Raw genomic sequence first — 22,543 nt, 5'->3', positions numbered from 1 at the left:
ATACCTACTGCTATATAATTTTGGTTCACACTAGCATGGTGTGTCTCTTCTATTCATTCATTTTCAGTTTGTGTGTTATCCTTGTAAAGTGAAATTCTTATAGTCAGCATATAGTGGGGTCTTGGTTTTTTACCTATTCATCTAGAGAAGGCTGCTTTGATAGAAAATTTGTTTAATCAATACCAAGACTAATATTGCAGATAAGACCTAAGACCTGCCATTTTGTCATTGTTTGGATATGCATTCTACATGCAATTAGTGAAACCTATGTCATAAGCATGTGTTAATTCACTGCATTGCAATGTCAGCCTCAACTCATTAAGGTTTGCAAGATATTTTATTTCTTTCATGCTGATGTTTTCATCTGAGAATTATTTACAGTTTCACCTGTATTTTTACAGTTAATTAAAATGATTTTATTTTAAATACATGACATTGTGTGCCAAATCAGTATAGTGATTAACATATGATGAACAGATCTATTTTTTCCAAATTATTTAATTGTTCTTCCCATGACTCATTTTATGTTATTTACACAAAGGCAAAACTTCCATGTGTTTTATATGTTCAATTTTAAACACATAATCATGCTTCCCACCATATTAACATAGTTAACCATAGTTAACATAGTTGGTTAATCCCTCCTTGATATTTCCTATTTAGTGTAAAATTACATTGTTAAAATGATACATGTTCATATATTTTTCTCAGTACAATTTAAAATATATTTCTATTGTCACATTTACTCTGAAAACACAGATTAAAGTAGAATTAGAGAAATAAAATATCCACCAGCACAGGAACCTTTTTCTGGGTTTAGGTCAGACTGAGGAGACTGCCAGGACATACCAGGGTTGATCAGGGTGCTTGAGTGAAAAGAAACTTTAGTATTTCGTGAATCTGGCTTTAAACGTAGATAAAAAGAACAATATACATCAGAACAATCTATATAGACAGCTATAATTCTCTAGCTTTTTCACATTTTTCTCAATGTCATATGGAATGAGAATTGAAATTATTTTTGCAATCAAAACATTTTTATTTCTAGCTATTCCTGACTTTAGGTTCTCAGTTTGACAAATGTATTAAGAGTTAATTTCTTCTTTCTCAAATTTTTCCTTGGAGCCATTTGTACCTGTTCTAAGAATATTTTACTCATTCACATATAGGTATAATCACAGTTTGAATGGAAGTGACGTGATGATGGATTTTCAATGTTAGCAGAATTCTATTCATTTATATCCCAGATGATCTTCAAAGGAAAGTCTTTCATCTTTGTCTGGAAAATTGTGTCAAATTTTTCATTCTGTGCCACGGTCAAATGATGTTTCCAATCTCCAATGGTGCCTGATGGGATAAATACAGAAAGAATGTATTAAATTTCCCATGAATTTTTATGTTCATTTATGAGAGAAAAAGAATTCAAACTTATGTCAACTCTTTCAAACACAAAATGCTCACAATGACCTGAGGACTAAATGGAACACAATCCTGGTCTGCCATGCACTGACAGAAGCTTAGTTCCTTGAGCCATCACTGCTGCCAGATCTGCATTTACAGCCAGTGGGGAATGGGAGCAGGAGCATGGAACTGAACACTGGTTCTCCATTGTGAAATATGGTTATCTGGATCACTGAGCAACTGCTCACTCCTAGACTAGTATTTTTAACAGAGAAACACATAAAAATACTATTTGAAAAGTGTCCTACTAAGTGAACTGCATATGTCACAAAATATTGTTCACATACGAGCTTTCATGTGAGCATTTCCTTCAGTTTTAAATGGAAAGATGAGAATCCTGAAGCTGAACTTACCAGGGTTCCAAAGATGCCATTGTTGTTTTATTAAATAGAAGCTTGTGATCATTAGTATGAAATTTGACCCTTTTAAGTATCATATTCTTGTCTAAAACAAATGTGAACATTAATATCGGTAGCTCAATGAAGCTATTACTGATGTGAAATTACATCCCACTGATGTATTTGTGAAATTACAAGCCAAAGTTGACAATAAGTAACATGAAAGAGAAGCTATACACAATTTAAGTATGAATATCAAGAAGAGTTTCAATGGAAATTTTCATAATTATTTATAACTTAACTTCCACCATTTCATTACAAGGTTTAAATAAATTAAATATGACTGAGAACGTCAAATGAGTTTCTGTGAGAGTATTTCATATGAAAGAAAGGCAGGAAAACAAATTCTTTTCATATTAAATGTTTGCAATTTCAAGGCAAAGTTTACTAAGCAATTTTCAAGAAAAGGAACATGTGACCTAGACGGAAGTATTTATTAATAATTAATCAAAAGCAATGTCTATATAGAAAAATACTTGCTGCTTTCCTAAGAATCACTTTCAGTTAGGAACTTTGCTATCTGTTCTGTCCTTAATGTTAGTACACTTGAAAAAAAAAATTATTGGAACCCCTGGTGAGCTCTTCCAGGGAAAAAATGACAACATTTTGGTGACTATACACAATGGAACATCACCTTTTCGCATGTAATATTCACCGTTGTGTCTTACTATTCCTTTACTTTTTGCAACATGAACATAGTTTGCTTGTGGACTGGACTTCATGGTTTCAAATGTAGCCTGATTGACGATATCATCCACATCCTCTTCACTCAGTTCTTTCCCAAGAAATCTGATGATCTGAAGCACTGAGCCTCTGAGATCCTGAAACAGTAACAGGTTTGAAGAACTGAGTTGACAAGGAATGAATACGTTTCTGCCTAGTATACACTGTGAGTTGCTGTGTTTCTACATTGAATGCTTAATTGATTCAAAATATGAAAACAGATCATTTCACATGTACAGAAAGAAAAATATGAATTTGATTATTTCAAGGAACTGAGGAAAAACATTTTTCATAGAATCTAATTAGGCATGATGGCAAAAACACTTAATAACTTAAGAGTAGTAGAAATCTTTATCAACATAATAATCCCCTTATCTGAAATAATAATCAGTGAAGAAATCATTCTAAGACTTTTATCTAAAACTGGGAAAAGCACAATACTATTACTTCTGTTGAAAATAATTTTGAAAGTATTAAACCTGGAAATCAGGACTTAGAATGAAAGACATTAGAATTGAAAATAAGTAGGTGAAATAATTTCTATTAGCAGACATCCAAATTTTACATGGAAAATGTCAATGATAGTCCTGGAAAATTTTTCCTGACTTTTGGTTAGTACAAAAAACAAAATGCTAAAAGCTAATAATGACCAAATATAAAAATGCAACAAAAATGAATTCAATTTTATTATATCAAAAGTAATTAAAATTATTTGCAATAAGATTTACCAAAAGTGGATACTTTTTATGATTTTTTTCCAAAGTATTAATAAAAAATGAAATCCAATAGAAATATTATTTCTCTTGAGAAGTATAATTCTCAAAGTTCATGAATTAGGATACAATAACTTTGTGTTCCCATTACATCACCAAGTGATTCACAGATCCAATAAAATTCCTCTAAATATCCCAATGATGAATTTATAGAAATTGAAAAAAATTGTCACACATAGACACTTTATACTTTACCTCAAAGCTTTTCATTCTGCTTTTCCATATTTTTTTAAATTATGAATTTTATGGTGCAATTCCATAGGGTCTGGGATTTCCCTACACCCTACTCAAATTCCTACTGCCCATTGATTTTCTCCCTATTATTACAATAGTTATTCATAAGCAGTTATAAGCCTATCAGTCTGTTATTTAAGTGTGTTCTGACATGTCTGGTACAATGTCAGAGAGTCCACGTTCCTAATGTGTAGATATGTCAACAGTTTCATTGGAAGTCCATCTTTGATTTGGAAGTAGATGTGTATACGGCATTGTGTCTTTACATCTGGCTATGGTAGTCTCTATTTCACTGTCACTGTACATTCCCATGAGAAGCCATGAAACAAAGTCAGCAACATGTAAAAAGTTAAAACAGAAGATTAACAGCACCAAGGAGCCAAAAAATGCACCACTGAATAAACAAAGCATGGGTGAAGAAAAACAAACAAACAAAAAAGGTGCCACTGTGTAATCTGTGAGCCAATGATGAATTCAACAAAAGAAATAAAACTATTTTGAAGAAATGAAAATAAAATAAAACTATTTTGAAGAAATGAAAATAAAACATCGGGACAATAGCCAGGAGCCCCGGATGGTCCCCAGAGATAAAAGAATTGTAAATGTCCTTCTGGACTGAGAAGAGGAGATTTTTCTGGTCCTTATTTAGTTCCTGCTCAAGCGCCCTATCCTCTCTTGCACTGACCATCAGTCACTCAGGAGTCCTAATAGATACTGAGACGCTGATATAGAAAGTTTGGGGCAGACAGGAGGAAGTCAGCTACTCTGTAATTGCTCAGTCTGTGCGTTATTGGTCGGATTGCAGATTTGCTTTTTCCTAGACCTCACCAGGTAGGATGTAGAGTTCAGTTATTCCTCACTTGCTAAGTTGTTGACGATTTCCCTGCTTACCTGCCTAAGACTGCTCTACTCTTCAATTGTTAATATATGGCTTGTTAGAGTTACAAGACTGTTTTGGTTGCCTAGTATGTACAAAGTTGTGTAAAATCTTGCTTGAATACTATAAACAGCTAAGTTAACAAAAAAATAATTAGAAAATTTCCATTGAAAGCAACATTGCTGTTTTAACTGTTTTGTAACTAGGGTGGGATTGTTACAGAGGAATGGGGAGTTAAGCAGTGACTGTTTTTGACCACTCGCCTTTAATTTGGGGGGTATAACTAATATGTAACAAAAATAAATTAAATTAGTTGTTACTCTGTAAAAAAATGAACGCAAATAAGCATGACATTGAAATTAAAAGAACAAAACATCAAAACACACATTTTCATTAACCACACCTCTTTCCAGGGGCTTCTGGTTTATTTCCCTGTCTGTTATTTTAAGTTGTACTGCTATAAATATATTTTCACCAATCCTCTTCTCATGCGGTTTTTCTTTCCATTGGATATGTTCTGAGGAGTGGGACAGCTCGGTCATATGACAGGTTTAGTTGCGCTTCTCTAAAATCTTTCCATACCCTCAAGGACTTCTAATTTGTTGGCATATAGCTGCTTGTAATAGTTCCTATAATTCTATGAATGTGCAAGCCATCTGTTATATTTCCCTTTTCATCTCTAATGCTGATGATTGGTGTCCTCTCCCTCCATTTTTACTTTTGATTAGTTGGGTCAGTGAAGAATCTATTGTGTTGGTTGTCTCCAAGAAGCAGCATTTTTATTGATTGATCTTATGAGTTGTTCTTTTACTCTCTATTTTGTTTTTTCCTCCATTGCTTTGGTTATTTCTTTTGTTCCTACTAACCTCAGAATTGCTTTGCTGTTGTTTTTCCATCTCCTTCAACTGTAAGGTTAACTCACTTATTTAGTGTTTTTCCAGTTTCTTAGCACATACACTGATTGAGATAAACTTTCCTCTTAACACTGCCTCGATTGTGTCCCGTAAGTTTTGATATGTTGTGTTTATGCCTTCATTTGTTTCAAGAAAAGTTCTAATTTCCCTTTTGATTTTCTCCTTAACCCATAATTTAGTACCATGTTAATCAGTCTCCATGTATTTGCATGTTTTCCTTGATGTTTTGATTTCTTGGTCTCTAGTTTCACTCCATGATAGTCAGAGAAGACGCATGGTGTAATTTTGATTTTTAAACATTTTAGTGGGTCTTTTAATCATGCCTTTTAACTTTTTGGATACATTTGTTTTTTTAGCTTGGCCCAGCTCTTCTTCCATCTTTTTGCTTGTTTCTCCACTGTGACAAGAAATAACTTCCAATTCTCATACATTCTATCATTGAGATTTTATACAGTATTTTAAATTTGCTCCACTGTTATTAATATCTACTATGTCAGCTTTCATTTGATTCATTGCTGCTACTTCCTGTGTTAGACATTTCTTAAATACCTTGATCTCCTGTATGTCCTTCGCATTGTTCAGAAGCTTTGTACAAAGCATTATGAATTCTATATCCCCCATTTTCTTGATGTCTTCCGGAATTAATTCTGAGGGTAATAGATGCCATATCTTCTTTGCTGCATAGCAATATTCATTGTGCCTCTGTCTCTTCTTCTATCGTGGTCATTACCACTCTTGTTGGCAGATTCTGCTCCAAAGGGCAGATATCTAAAATGTATTCCCTGCAGGTCTACAAGTCAATTTTATGTTCCAGCTGTGTCCTGGATTAGGAAAACACCAGCTGTCCTAAATAACTGGTGTTGTAGTGGTGCTGATCTTGCCAACACTTCTCTCTAAGTATCTTCCTTGCTTATAAGCAAGATCCCAAATTTCTAATGCACTAACAGGGAGGGTATTCTGAAGGTGCTATTCTATACTAGTAGTAACTTTGCTACAGCTCAAAAATGACTGCTTATTTCTTTAGGATCAAAAACTTCACTCTATAACAGACTACAAATCTTGCAAAGTCTGATTCTTACAAATCCCTCTGTGTTGATCTTTCATCGCTCCCCCCTTCAGTTCTTAATGGTGTCACATACTTTACTGTTTCTGAGAATATGCAAATTCTTTTCCACTTTTTTTCTCTTATTAATGCTTATTGATTAGTTTGCTGTTTCTATGCTATTTTTATGAAAATGATAGCAATCTTACTTTTATATATAAAATTAACTATCAGAAATTAGATATATGTATTAAACGTGTGTGATTTTTAAAAATCTTTTTTCTAATAAACACATACCAAGTTTGATATGATTTATGATATGATTTATGATTATGGTTGTTGGATATTTGCCCATATGACAAATTATGAGATCCATGTTTAAAAATTCAACACTTTTATCTTTCCTATTCAATACCTATATTACACTAATTAATTTTGGAATAAATCAATGAATTTGCTGTTTTCATTTATCAATCAATGCATCACTCAGACACTATAGAGCAGTGACATTCAGCTGAATTCAGTTTGATTTACACAGTATTTAAGACCAGTGTTAGCTGTTACTAACTTGTAATCTTCTTGTCCTTTAAAGGAAACTTTACATTCATACATCAAGAGAACTTGCATCACAGAACACACCCACACACACCCACACACACAATTGAGGATAATCAGTAATGAAGGTAGAGGAAGGATAACCTTGAGGATAACCAGTAATGAAGGTAGAGGAAGGAAATTAGAAACTCAGAAAGAAGCCTGAGTAAGAGGGTTAGATGTGAGGACACCTGGGAGAACGGTGTTTTGCTGGAACTAAATATATGTATTTATATATATTAATACCCATATAATACTAAACATAAATATATGTATTTATATATTAATACCCATATAATACTAAACATATATATGTATTTATGTATATTAATACCCATATAATACTAAACATATATATGTATTTATGTATATTAATACCCATATAATACTAAACATATATATGTATTTATGTATATTAATACCCACATAATACTAAACATATGTGTATATATTTGAATAAGATGTTTATAAAAACAACATTCTCATCTTACCTTCTTCATCTCCTCATACATCATGAATAGAATATTGAAGTCATGTTTGTGTTCATACCAGCCTCTGATGTGATCAAACCAAAGACTTCCTGCAACTATGAAAAAGATTGATGTACAAGGTCAAGATGTAGCATGCTATTTTTTTTCAACTTTTGGAATATTTAGAAATCAAAATTAACCCCCTAGTACTGGACACTTACTGAGTGCTCTGGGGAATATTTGCATGGTTTTCATGGTAATCTGCCTCAGTAATCCTATTCCAGCTTTGTAAGAAAGGATCACTACAGAACTGAGTCCAAACAGCTGTGTTTGATTATTTGCTTACTTTTCTTACCTGAAAACACATGTTTCTATGTCTCTTCTTATTCTCTAACATCTGCAATTACAATTTATTCTGTTACCATGGAGGTAAAATATGAATATAGCTACCTAAATTAATCAGAGCCTGATTGATCAATGCACAAGCTTCTTGTGTCATTGGTTTGTTTTTTGTTTTGTTTTGTTTTGTTTTGTTTTACCACGTGGAATGAAATTGTTTACAAAGCCAATAAGGTTTTCCATAGTCATGTAAAAGTATATCCACAACCACTCACTAGATGTACTGGTATAGCTGGCTCCAACTATGGATCTAACTAGTGTGAATTGCTAAAACATTTGTGACTCTTTATTGCTTTCATTATAATATCTTTTAAAAAATATCTTTGCAAACATGACAATCCCAAAGCGGCCCTACGAAGGTTAAGAATCCACTAAGATGCTGACAAAGTTACTGTCAGAATTTAAGCACTTTTGTGAGTTCTCCTCTTATTGCAATTTCTGTTTCTCTAAAACGTTTCTTAAATTTAAGAGTTTCACAAATTACCAATGTGATTTCAAATAAATATTTGTTGAAAAATAATATTACCGTTTCCATCCAGAAACTTTTTGATGAAATGGTCTATGGTATCTGTAGCTTCAAAAATATTTAGCCAATTTGAAAAATAAAAATATGAGACCAAAATATCCTTTGGATTTCTGTAGACATAAATAACCTAAATATGAAAATACAAAACAGTTATCAATTATCGTTTTACATTTTTCCTTAAGATTCCCATACCACTTCATTCCATTAATTCATAATCATTGATTTCAGCCAGTATACAAGTGAACAATTTGTTTTTAAGAACTATTTATTTTATGACACAGTTTAATAGGCATTGGGGTTACCCTTCCCCACCTTCTCTTGTGCCCCCCTCCCCCGATTGTTCTCCTTTCCAGTCTTTCACTAGGTGTCTCTCAAGTGCCCTCAGAAGTCCATCATATTGCCACTAAGGTGTCTCCCAACAATTAACAGACTAATCTGTTGTTTCACTGTGAGTCCATCCTTGTGTTGCAAATATGGGAATATACTTCTCTCTGTTTCTGCCTGTTACAAATTTTGGTTGCCATTGGAAAAGTGTTTAAATAAATATTCACATGAAATTTCACATATGTTTATAATTCTAAGATAAATTTCTAAATCTGACCTTAATTGTGGAGGCATAATTACATCACTACATTTCATAAATATTACTTGTTATTTTACATAGCAATCAAGATTAGTGAAACCATGCGAAGCACTTATGATGCTACAAATAAATACTCATATATTGAAAGGAAATATTTCTGTCTCACAACATGCAACACATTGGTTTCCTAAATGTTTTAAAAATGAACTAACTCCTTGGTGTCCAGATAAATAATTTTTTTTCTTGGAATATGAAAGCATTTTTTAAAGAAGAAGACACTTATGTAAGGTGAAAAACATTGAACATGAATGAATATGAAACCTCCAATAAAGGTGGTCGAGCACACAACATACATAAGCAGTGTATTTTTAATCATAATATATAAAGCAAAATTAGGACAACAGTATGAAATGATTAAAAATTGGAAACAAAAGTCACTTCACAGAGTAAAATTATCTCATGGTGCTGCTGCAAATGCGTAGTGGCTAAATGTTCTCCTTGCATGCACGGGGATTCCATATTGCCACAGTTTTGTGTTCTGGCTGCTTCACTTCCCAGCCAGCTCCTTGCTAGGGGCCCTGAGAGAGCTGTAGAGGACAATCCAAAGCCTTGAGACCCTGCACCCATGTGGGAAACTCAGAAGAAGTTGCTGGCTTGGCTTTGGATCAGCTCACGTCCGGCCATTGTGGCCACTTGCGAGTGAACCAGTGGACAGAAGATCTTTCTTTTTGTCTCTCCTTTTCTCTGTAAATTGCCTATCTATTAAAAATAAATCAGTCTTAAAAATATGTATACGGCCAAAGAACATAACAGGAAGTACTATGTGATATTGATGATTGTGAATATCCTAACCAAGATCACTTTAAAATAAAATTTTGCTGGTGCCAAATTGACAAAGTATGAAAAAAATTAATTATGAAAAGATATTATAGAAAATCATACTAGGGTAAAATCAGCAATGTTTCCCCTGAAAGAAAGTATGCTTTAGTTTTATGTATATGTGTTGCATATCAAAATATCAACAACATAATGGATCAAAAAGCTTCCTGATGAATTCTCAAATTAAAATCTTGTAGTGCCATTTTGTAACAAAAGTATCATAATACTGTAGCTAAGGCCAAGGTTCAGTTCATATCCCAAAGCCCCAAAATTAGGGCCTTGATATAACAAACTATTGCATTGTTGTACTGTTCTACAAGGACCTTCGGTTTTATTTTCTGTTTGTTTTTAATTATCATTTTTATTCTTTTTAACATTTTGTTATTATTATTATCATTTTATGATACAGTTCCATAGACTCATGGTGTTTCCCTTATCCCAGCCCCAATTGCCCCACCTCCACAACATAGTTCCTCTATATCATTACTAAAGTGTAGTTCTTCATACACAGTCATATGTCCATCATTGTGGGCATGGACAATGGCAGAGAATCCTATTGTCAAGATATAGCAAACAGTTTCATTATTAGTCCATCTTCGTCTGAAAGTAGAAATGCCTACTGCATTGTATCTTCACATCTGGGTGTTAGTCTCTATTTCACAGCTACTGTACATCCCCTTAAATGAAATGTCATAATACAAAATCAACAATATAAAGAAAAATAGAAATTTACAATGCCATGAAGTGAAATGACATGTTACTAGATATGACAGTCTCCATTACACAGCTACTACACATCCCCTTAAATGAAGAACCACAAAACAATATCAACATCAGGAAGAAAAAAGAAATTAACAATACCAAGAAGTTAAATAACATGCTACTAAATGACTAACGTGTAGTTGAAGAAGTGAAAATCAAGAACCTTCTTGAAGAAAATTATGATACTCTATGATCTATGATTCACTGAAGAATTTACTCAGAAGAAAGTGTTTTGAAGAGATGGAACTAACTGAAAACATCAAACTCCATGCAATATAGTTTCTGCTGATTTTTGTTGGTGAAATGTGTCTCATCTAGACAACAAATAGATGAGTTTTGTTTTTTAATCCAGCCTACTAATCTATGACATTTGATTGAGCTTAAGCCAACTACATTCAGGGTTAATATGTATGGGTGGCACTTTGGTCCTGTCATTTTAGGAATGGGTTGTTCACTGATTTAGTATTCTGTTGTCATTTTACTGGGATGTTCTTCACCTTTGCCTTTGGTTTTGTTGGGTGCTATGCCTCTTCTCTGTGACAAGAACATCTTGAAGTATCATTTGTAGGGCAGGTTTGGAAGAGGCAAATTCTTTCAACTTTTCTTGACTGTGGAGGAATTTTATTTCATTTTCAAAGACAAAAGAAAGCTTTGCAGGATATGTTATCCTAGGCCAACAATTTTTTCTTTTAGAATCTGGAATATGTCATTCCATTCTCTTCCTGCCTGTAGAGTTTTCTGTGAGAGATCTCTTGTAAGTTTAATTGGCATTCCTTTGCATGTCAACTGATTTTTTTCACGTGCACATTTAAGGATCTTTCCTCTTATGTTCAATTGAAGAGAGCTTGATTATCATGTGTCTTGGTCAAGATCGCTTTTGGCTAAGCCTGTTGTGAGTTCTGTGCCATTGCTGGAACTTGTGCTCCAATTCTTTTTCCAGTTTAGAGATATTTTCCTTTATTTTTACATTACATATATCTGTAAAACCAGTTTCTCTTTCTGCACCTTCCGGGACTCCCCTAATTCTTATATTTGGCCTCTTAATAGTGTCTTTCAATTCTTGAACACATTTTGGCCTGATCCAGCTCTGCTTCCAGTTTTTTGTTTGCTTCTCCCTGGTGAAAGGAAATATCTTCCAATTCTGAGATTCTTTCTTCTGCTTGCTTCATTCTATTTTGGAGACTCTCCATTGTACTTTTAACCTGCTCCACTGTGTTCTTAATTTCTGATATATCAGGCTTGATTTGCTATATTGCTTCCTTAAATTCTTTGAACTCTTGCATGAGCTTCTCATTGTTGATCAGAAGCTTTAAAATGAGTTTTCTGAATTCTGTGTGCCCCATTTTCTCGATGTCTTCCTCAGTTAACTCTGAGGTGGGCAAAGGATTTTGCTCCTTTGCAGGGGAGATTTCAGTTATATTCATTGTGCCTTTGTCTTTTCTTTTGCTCTTGATCATTGTACTTCTGGTTAGCAGAATCTTCTTGGGGCAGGTTTCTAAGCTGTGTCACCTACAGGTCTACAATGCGATTTTACTTATTATAGTTGGTACACAACTCTTTGCTTGCATCCACTTGTGCCACTCCCTCCAGCGAGTTCCAGGTCTTATGTTAGATTTCTACCAAGATCTCCATAGACCAAACCCTGGTTCACCACTCTTCACCTCCTGTCATATCATACTGAGGTTGCACCATTGTCTCTGCAACCATTTTCCCACTTTCAGTTGGAGCAGGTCCCAGGATTAGAGAGACACCAAGTGTCTTATCTAGTTAGGATGTTTTGGGGCTGATCTTGCTGGAACCTGTTGGACTTTAGATCTGGGTGCCACATGGACCTATTATGACCCATACAATGCCATAGTCGGTATTATTTTCCTGTGGGACCAGTGCAATCGACTGAATTCAGTGAGTTCTTGTGAGCTCAGCACATGCGCAGTTCACTGTTGTTCCTTGCACTCCTAAAGTTTTTGGCACAGTGTACAAAATGGAGTCTGATGTCCACTACTTCAGTTCTTGACCTGCTAGCCATCAGGTCTGAGGGTTACCCAGACCTGCCCCGGGTGGAACCTGTAGAATGCCACATTGATGCAGTTCACTGAGGCAGAAATGAGTTCACTCCCAGCTCAGCGTATGCTCAATCCTTTTCTTTCCCTTTGCCTCCTTAAGCAAAATGGAGCCCAATTCGGCTCTAGACAGCTGATGGGCTGTGAAATCCCCTGTTTTCACACTGCCTATCTGGGATCTGCTGTTCTGTCTCTGCTCCTGGACAAATCAAACAGACCAGCAGAACGGACAGTTCTTTGTCTGGGTTCACCTCCCAAACACCCAGTGAAAGTCCCTTCCCACCTGGTTGCTGGTGGAATTCCGGCTGATGCTGGAGTTCAGATCACTGGTTAGCTGAGTGCTGCTCAAGTATCAGTCACTGCAACACTACTACACCATTGTGTCTGCTGCTTTCCTGTGTCTGTCAGTCTCCAGGTACCCTTCTCCTGTTGTTCTGTTCTCTCAATTTTCCTGGAATGTGTCCTCTCTGATTCATCCTGATTAAATATTTCTCTGTCCATTTACACGTGTCCTTACCCTATTCTGCCATCTTGATTTTCCCCTATGAGGACCTTTGAAGGCCAATCCATATCAGACAATATGAGAGCAACAGCAATGGGTAACAGCAAGCAAGTGTCACTTGGCTTGTTAGCTGAATAGGGACAACCTTCTCTGTCTCCCTCAGCACAAAGAGCAAAGCCCTGGCTCTCATAATCTGCAGAGTGGAAGGTAGAAGATACATCATCTAGGAAACCACATAGTTACATCTCATATAAGCAATATTCTCAAACCCAGAGACTTTTATTGGTGTTGACAGTATAAGAAACTCACATCAAAATAAACATATTCATGGATTTAATAAAGGAAAGGCAAGAGAGGAAATATAAAAAGACAAATGGAAACAAACAAAAAAACTTGCTGTGTGCCTATCGTCATATTCAATGAAGTATACTTTTAGTCAGGAAGACTAAAAGCAGAGAAGACATTATGATAAAAGTTTCAATTCATCGCAAAGATATTAACAGCCATAAATAAAAACACCAGTCAAAATTCATCCATGTATACACAATACTATTAGAGATGGGTTCTAAAAGTGTAACAGTAGGTGACTTCAACATCTAGCTCTCTTCAATGGACAGATCATCCACAAAGAATATCAACAAATACACATTGGATCTGTATCATATTGTTGAGAAAATAGACCAATGAACATTTGCAAGTCATTCCACCCAAAACTATAGAATAAACATTCTTCTAGTTAGATCAACTATTAAGATAAATATCAAGTCTCATCAAATTTTACAAGGTTAAAATGTTTCTTCTCCAAAACAAAGAAGATAGACACAGTTCACAAATGTTTATCTACACTAACAGAACAAAAAAGAAAAAACACAGATAAGTAAAATTTGAAATAATGGCTCACCTCATCTCTGGCCATTGAAGCCATTTGGGAAATGAAGTAACTGATGGAAGACTCCTCTCATTGTCTCATCTTCCCATTAAAAATAAATAAAACTTAAAAAGAAACACAAGCCACCAAGAAAAATACTTGTCATAGGATCTAGCGATCTCATTTCTGTTTGTATACTCAGAAGTGATGAACATGATGTATCCAAGAAATAGCTGCCCTACCATGTTTATAGCAGGCACTGTTCACAATAAATAAAATATATAATCAACAAAGTTGTCTAATGTCAGATGAATGGATGAATTAAAATATGATATTCAAATATACTCACAATGAGATGTTCATTCTAAAAAGAATGAAATTCTATAATTTGCTGAAAAAATATGGACATTACAATATAGACACAGAAAGACAAATTTCACATTTTGTCCCTTATAAGTGGCTCTGACGCCAAATAAGAAAATAATTTCAAAAAGACCAAGAAACAAAATAAAAATGCTTTTTAAAACATTGTTGCAAACCTAGCTCTATCAACACTGTTTTTTATTGTATCTTTGCCAAACCAATGGTTAAGAAGGTTATATTACCATAGTTTAGATGATTTGTAATTTTTTTAAATTTTGCTGTATGTGTGAGAAATGGTGATCTTCATATTTTATTCTTGTTTGCAGCAATTGAATATATTCCCACTGATATACAGTAATTCTTTTTGTTTATTGATCAATTCATGTTTTGGACCATTTTACCCTTCATTGTAGTGCTAATTAAAAATATGTTATCACAAAATGTGACAAAAGAAAGAATACAACTTTAAGAGAAAAGGGGGAAGGAGAAGAACAGAGAGTGAGAGCAAGGTGAGGGAATGTAATTAGATTCTTAGAATTGTTTCTGTTGCAGCTTCCTGCTAGTGCTTCAAAAGTCAATCGATGATGACTCAATATGTGGTGTTCTATTGAATAATATCTTGATGTAACATTTTTATTTAATATTAAAATCAAGGGCATAATATCCCACCAAGTAAAATGTTCAACAAGTAAAAAGTAGAAAGACTTTATATAAATGGGTATAAACAATACTTAAATGTGAAGATAATCATTTCATATGTATACAGTAAAATTCAAGATAAGCACAGATCATTCAGAAGATGGTAATGTATTGTTCTTACCATTGGTTTGACAAAGTTTAAACAAAGCTGACATGACTATATTTTCAGCAAATTTGATACATACATGCATTACTTTAAAAAATTTATGGTACACTTCCATAGGTACTGGGATTTCCTGTACCCTCACTGCACATACTCTCCCCTCCTACCTCCTGATTTTCCCTATTATATTATAATATCATAGTCCTTCATAAGCAATCATAAGTCCATCATTCTGCTATTTAAGTTACACATAAGTTACACAGTAGCATTCCTTTTATTTTTTAGGATTATATTCCTCTTAATTTTTCAGGATAAGAAAAATTTTCTTATCCACACAAATGCTTAGAAGAGACATTAAAAGACACTCTAAAAACTGAGCAAAGAGTGGAAAACTATGTAAAATTTTACAAAAATAGATAGATGACTAATCTTATTTTAATATCAAATTCTCAAATAACTTAAAGCTGAGATTATTTTATCCTGAACATTAGTAAATATTGATATTTCCCACACTGTTGTGCACATGAGCAAAGTAGCATTCTTACACATTCTCTGAGACAGTGTTCGTTAACACAGCACAGAAGGCTAATTACATAACTCAGCCAATAGTTACAATATATGGACAATTTAATATCAATAATTAATTTTGTGAAACATTTAATATGATAAAATGTAAAAACATCTCCAAAAATATTAATCAAAAGATATGTACATTGTAATAATCTACATGTCTATGAAAAATATATTGCCTTTTGCTTAGGCATACAATAAAGTCCTACTAAGTAATACAATAGTCAGAGCAAATGTACTGGTTCTTCCTGTGAGAAAATGGCATGAGTTATTTTTATGACTTACTTTAGCTTTTTTGTTTCCCAGACCTTTAGGTGCTAAATAATATGGAATATGAGAAACAAAGAGACGAGGGGATGGTCTGTCTCCAATGTCTGTTCCAGGATAACTGTACTCAAAGAAGGGGACTCTGTCAATTGTGTCCACGTTTTCAGTTCTGTTCCGATGTCCCTCAAAGTAAATCAAGCTTAGAATCTGCTGCATCCACAGTGCACCTATCAAGATGGAGAATCTTAGTTTTCATATTTTTAATAATGAAACAGTATTATCATTTATCTTATGATTTAGTGCTATTTTTATCTTAAACATTCCAAATGCATGAATGGACTCACTTATTTCATGAGGTTTTTTTTTTTTCTATATTTTAGGTTTAACCCAGGATTTTCCATATTTTGCATTAAAGTTAAGAAAATCAAGACTTGGGTTTTTATGATTTTGTGATAGAAGTGATACTGGTCATTTAAGCAGCTTCTTCTGTTTCTCCCACCTTAAGATGGATTTGTTAGTACTAGTTTCAGGTACGTCTAGTTCTCCATCCACAGACTCCTATCTAGTACTTTCTCTTTTATTAGAATCAACAAGTTAAATTCATTTGTCACAAATGTTTCAAAAGAAAATTTGTTTTGTTTTAAAATTTCCATCTTGTGAAACAGTTTTATGTTCAATTTCAATGTTTTTATTGACTCTTTGGCCATACGTGTCTGGTCACTCATTATAGAAGAGCTTGGAAAATTGTCCGTTTCTAATAACAGTGTTCTGTGATCCGATACAGTCACACTGTTATGTGCCCTTATTTTTATATAAATAATTACTTTGATTAATTTATTGTTGGCAAGGTGCACATTAACTCACATCCATCACTATTGAAAGAAAAATACAGTGGCGCTTTCAAGTAAAATATTGTCAAAATTTTGAAAAAATTGATATGCCAAAGGTCACATTCTGCACTGTTAATAAAGATCGTCTAATATGCAAACAGCTCATCATGAGCATTTATTATATGTTCACTTTAGGTCCAGGAATTTCAGGAGTATTGTCCATGGCTTTTCGTTTCTTTGTTTTTCTTAAGGATGGAGCTATCTGATCTGAAGCTTAAGTTGACATCATTCTAAACCATAACTGCTACCTAGATTTTAAATTTAGCTTTCTACTTTACTGTAGACTATATTTGGCAAGCAGTTACAGCTTTAAAAGACAAAATAGGCTGAGGACTTAGCCTGAGGCCATATATGATCACATGCATGGGTGTCTATAATTTGCCTTATTTTTGGCAAAACAAATAAAACGTCATTTTTGTCATTATATTAGACAATTCTGAATATTGATCAATGAACTACCATTCAATTTCGCAGGAAATCACTACTTTTTTACTTAGATACATTGACAGTTGAAAACCTGCATTTTAAGCTTCACTGATTTCTTTACGATCACAACACAATCCTCTGTGCACCTTTTTCTGTTCATCAACCTCAGTAGTTGGTTGAGATTCATATATTTTACATACACAACCCACCATTGCTTGCTAGAGAATCATCAAATATATGTGTAAAGCACTGAAGTAAGAAATAGATTCAGGGTTGTCAAATCCCAAGTGTAAATTACACACCCCATACAGAGACAGGGGTTCTTACAATGCTCCAGGCAAAGAAGAGCCTCTGAAAGAGCAGATGGAGCCCTTGAAATTCCTTGGAGAAAGAGCCACAGGCAACAGAAAGGGTATAGAGCATTCATAACAGCTGGTATTGCCCTGTTGAGGACAGTTATTGTATGTTTCATCTTATGTCTCCTTATAGCAATGAAAAGTAAAATTTCCTATTGCAATGACAGTGCTTATTTGCTTACATTTATATGGAGTTTCTCCTCATAAGCTCCATATACTTTTTGTTTTTTTAAGTTTTAATTGACATTTAACAGATTGGATACTTTTCTAACATGAAAGTCCCCTTCTTCCTCCCCACCTCATCCTCTCCCATCCTCCATTAACTTCCTTGTCTGATTTCTTTTTTAATTTTTAATAAAACATACTCTATTCTTATACTGTATTTATGGCTTTAACAAGCAAAAAGTAAGAAAAAAATTTAGGTGAGTATACAGACAAATATTATCAACAATAATGGAATAGAAAAATGATTTCACTTACATGCAGTAACTGTAAAAGTAATTACAGATCAATGAAACTACAGTAGTTTACAATTGGTTTGACAAAGGTCCAAGGCAAAGTTTTAGAAAACTGTTTCTATTTGTCATATGGTTCTTATCACATGCTGAATACAAGTAGTTCTATCAGAGTTACTTTATTATTGATTATCTTAAAATGCATTTATTGCACAGATGCAGAGTATGATTGATATTCAGTAAATTAGATAGATAGATAGATAGATAGATAGATAGATAGATAGATAGATAGATAGATAGATGTCTTATCTACTTGTTAAGTTCCAAAATGCAGGAAACAACTTACTGACTTACAGCTGTTTTTTTCCTCTGTTAGCAGGGAGCCAGAGTCAGAAACTAAAGCAAGAATTGGTTATCCAATTCAAATATTCCATTGTAGGGAACAAGAATGTTAACTACTAGGTTGAATATCTGCCCCCTCTTACTGATTGTCGAAGATTGGAAACAGAGTTTTTCAAGATGGTGTTTATGGCTCAGCTGTTAATCTGCCTACCATGATGCCCACTTTTTGTATTGAGTGGTAGATTAAGGAGGAATTAATTGAGTTGCATCTGTTCACATAGGAAACTTAGATCATATTCCTAACTCAACTCTGATTGTGATCTGGCCCAATGCAGTCACTCAGAACATTTGGGAAGTGAACCAGTGGTTTGCCTTGTTCTTCTTCTATGTTTTGGTCTTTCTCTTGGACTTTACTCTTGTATCTGTAGAAGTAGTATAGTAATAGTATTAGTAATAATCCTGTGTTCTAACAGGTAAATGTATAAATGAATTTTTCAAAGCATAAAATTTGAGTGGTGATTATTTTGCCTTAAAGCTGTCTCTTAATGATAGAGAAATAAAAAGCAATTAAAATTAAAAATGCATCTGGTTGGATTTTCAATGCATATTTACTTTATCTTGTAGTCCACTTTTATTAAATATGAATCAGGAACATCAGTACAAGAAGGTAAGAATTTGCAAAAATATAAACACGTAAATTAATTTTACCATTAAGGATCACTATTAAAGAAGTACCTACAAAATTTGCTTCTTATTAAATACATAAGAGTCCCTGTTAAATATCATTTAAAAGTAAAAAAAAAAACTTTCAACTTATTATCGAGCATATAGTCAACAACTATATCTGTAGTTCTTTAAGAAATATCATCCTCATATGATCTTAGCATTCACTGTAAGAAATTTCTCTATCAAAATGCAACTCATTTTATAGTAAGCATTTATAGGGCCTTTTCCTGATAATTTCCAAGTTTTTCTGATTTTACTTTTGGAGTAATAGATTGGACTGTGGCTTGTTTTTAATCTGTTTTTAAGTTCTTCAATTTCAAACTTTTTTTGGCTGGTGCTAATGTTTCCCTACTTTTCACCTCATATTCTATAAACTGCATTATATGTTTAGAGATATGTAACATTATAATGACAAGATACTGTTTATTGTCACATCCTTGTGACTGATCTTCACATATATATACATATATAATGTGCATGCAGTGTACACATATATATAAACATGCATGCAGTTTTATTGAAATACACATATAATTGTACATTATATGCATATTTTGACTAAAACATATGTAATTTTTCAGACCACATGAACAGGTAAATTTTTACCTAGCATCTCACTTGGTTCAAATTTTTATTTCTTTATATATTCCATAAGGATGAAAATATACAAATCGTGCTTTTTTATCTTATGTAATTTTAATGTGGGTTGGTTTGCTGCTGCTTTTTGGAAATGGGTGCATTTGTACAAGTGTTCTGTCAAATCAAAGTGAAAACCGTTATCAGAGGAGCTACTAGTTAAACTTACCTGATCTGGGATATGTGATTACAAACACATCATCATCTCTGAGTTCAAAGTTTTCTGCATTTTCTAGTCTGTTCATATCAGAAATTAAGGCACAATTATAACCTTTAAAGTTGAATAAATATTTTCCTGTGTTGTTCATAATTTTTCACCTGGCAATAAAAACAGAAACAGAATGACTAACACTTTGGGACTGTTCAACAAATGCCAGGCAGAATTTAAATGCCATGTGTACCAGTTCATTTTCCACATTGAATACATATAGCATTTTTAATCTCAGAATAATTCAGTGCTGCTTTATGGCCTTTATCAATATTTTAGAGATTAACAAACTAAGATATGAAACTAAGATGCTATTGTTTCAGATGCGGAGATTGAGGTGAAGAGAAGTTAGACACATTAACCATGGTTGAACAGCATGTTTGAGTAGTGATAGGAAGATTTGGTATTTAACTATTTGGTCAGATTCTGCAATTCTAACATCATACTGCTTAGAATTTATGCTTTTATTAGTTACTTTTGAAATCATTACAGAACCAATAATTTTAATAGATGTATTTTTTTATTTCTCTTCTTTCCCCTAAAACTAATAACCTGCTGTCTAGGAGAGAGGCTTATGAAGATAAGGAATCAGATATAATGTTTTATTTTATTTCCATTTGTTTTTCAGCTGTTTGAATATTTTACCAAATATTTAACTAATCCCTAATTTTAGACACAACAATTCCATTTATTATTATATTGGTGGTCATTAATCTCTCAACATGTTTAAACATTTTTATTTCTGAATGTGCAACACCTTTTTTAAAAAAATATACAAATATTGAAGTCACTTCAGAAATACTTTTCAGAAACATTGTGTCTATATAACGCACTAGCAGCTAACATTTCAGTGTCTAAATACTGTAAGGTTTGACATGTTTGCCTAGTTGTTTAAGAGGCCAAAGTTCCAGGAATAAACAAAGCTAACCAACCCCCCCATTAGAGCACAGAGAAGTATGCTTTTGTCAGCATACCAAGCAGCAGAGGTACCTGGTCTACACCCACTGTAGGCTACTGCACTGAGTTCAGAGACTGTAGATAAGCAAGTCACACATTAAATTCCCAAGAAACAAGAAACCACAACACGATGGGGCAAGGTATCAAAAAAAAAAAAAAAAAAGACTCAGATGAAAGAAACAGCACTTCCCCTCAAAATGACCAAAACCAATCTCAACCTCTGAGTCACAAGATGAAGACATTGAAGAGCTATCAGACAAGCAATTTTAAAAACCAGTCATAAAATTCATCAGAGACAATAGAAACCACTGGAAATAACTCAAGGAATTCAAAATCCACATCATCGCAGAAATTTTTAAAAAGTCAAAAAAGAAATCTTTGACTTAGAGCACAAATTTGAGAGCTTAACTAATGGAATAAACACAGTGGAAGACAGAATCTCTGAAACCAAAGACAATCAGAATGAAAGCATGCAGCTCATCAAACAGTTGGAGACAAACCTGACCAAAGCCAACAAGACTATACAGGAAATGATAGACTACCTCAAGAAGTTGAATCTCAGAAGTATAGGCCTTCCTGAATAAGTGGAAAGAGAGACAGATCTGCAATATGTTCTCAATGAAATAATATAGGAGAACTTCCAAAACACTGGAAACATAAATCCAGACAAAATCCAGGAAGGACAGAGAATTCCCAACTAATTTGGCACAAAGAGATCCTCACCCAGATATGTTGTGCTCAACGTCCCCTCCAACAAACACAAGGAAAGAATTCTGAGACTAGTATGAAAAAAAAGACAAGATTACATTTAGACAAAAACCAATCAGAATCACTACTGACTTCTCAGAAGAAACTCTCCAAGCAAGGAAGGAATGGAGTAAAATATTTCAAACTCTGAAACAAAACAACTGTCAAGCAAAAGTAATGTACCAAGCAAAGATTTAATCTGTATTTCAGAATGAAATTAAATACTTCCATAGCAAAGAGAAGGAAGAAGAATACACCAGCTTGACACCAGCCCTAGAAAATCTTGTAGAAATGTGCTAAACCCAAAAAGAAAGGATGCAAACCTTAATCAAAGATGGTAAATGTGAAGACCTCCTCACTAAGTCCACACAAGGAAAGAGAATTAAGGAGAGATACTATCACACTCAGATACACACATGCACAGTTACACACATTCATGGCCAGTCAACATAGCAACCTCTCAATATTAACTAAACACAAATGACCTAAATTCATTAATCAAAAGACACACATTAACAGAATGGATCAATACACAGGACCCAATTATCTCTTGCCTACAAGAGACACACCTAACCAAAACAGATACTAAGAAACTGAAAATGAAGGGACGGAAAAAGATATTTCACGCGAATGGTCTAGGAAGAAAGGCTGGTGTAGCTGTTCTAATTTCAGATGATATAGACCTCAACATGACAAATATCAAAAGGGACAAGAATGGACACTTATATTGTTG

General features: G+C 33.8%; 1 protein-coding gene across 1 annotated transcript; it reads right to left on the bottom strand.

The window, feature by feature from the left end:
• Positions 1 to 956: 956 nt before the first annotated feature.
• Positions 957 to 20,210, bottom strand: LOC121156374 (amine sulfotransferase-like). Its single transcript, XM_040979996.1, has 6 exons — positions 20,068 to 20,210; positions 16,086 to 16,294; positions 8,412 to 8,538; positions 7,508 to 7,602; positions 2,494 to 2,680; positions 957 to 1,347 (listed from the first exon to the last, which is right to left on the bottom strand). The coding sequence occupies exons 1-6, from the start codon at positions 20,204 to 20,206 to the stop codon at positions 1,229 to 1,231; spliced, it is 876 nt and encodes a 291-aa protein (XP_040835930.1). The 5' UTR covers positions 20,207 to 20,210; the 3' UTR covers positions 957 to 1,228.
• Positions 20,211 to 22,543: the final 2,333 nt, after the last annotated feature.

The sequence above is a fragment of the Ochotona curzoniae genome, unplaced genomic scaffold, assembly GCF_017591425.1.
Source record: "Ochotona curzoniae isolate NIBS_2020 unplaced genomic scaffold, NIBS_Ocur_1.0 contig_3370, whole genome shotgun sequence".
NCBI classification, from domain to species: Eukaryota; Metazoa; Chordata; class Mammalia; order Lagomorpha; family Ochotonidae; genus Ochotona; species Ochotona curzoniae.
This window is presented reverse-complemented; position numbering and strand designations above follow the sequence as displayed.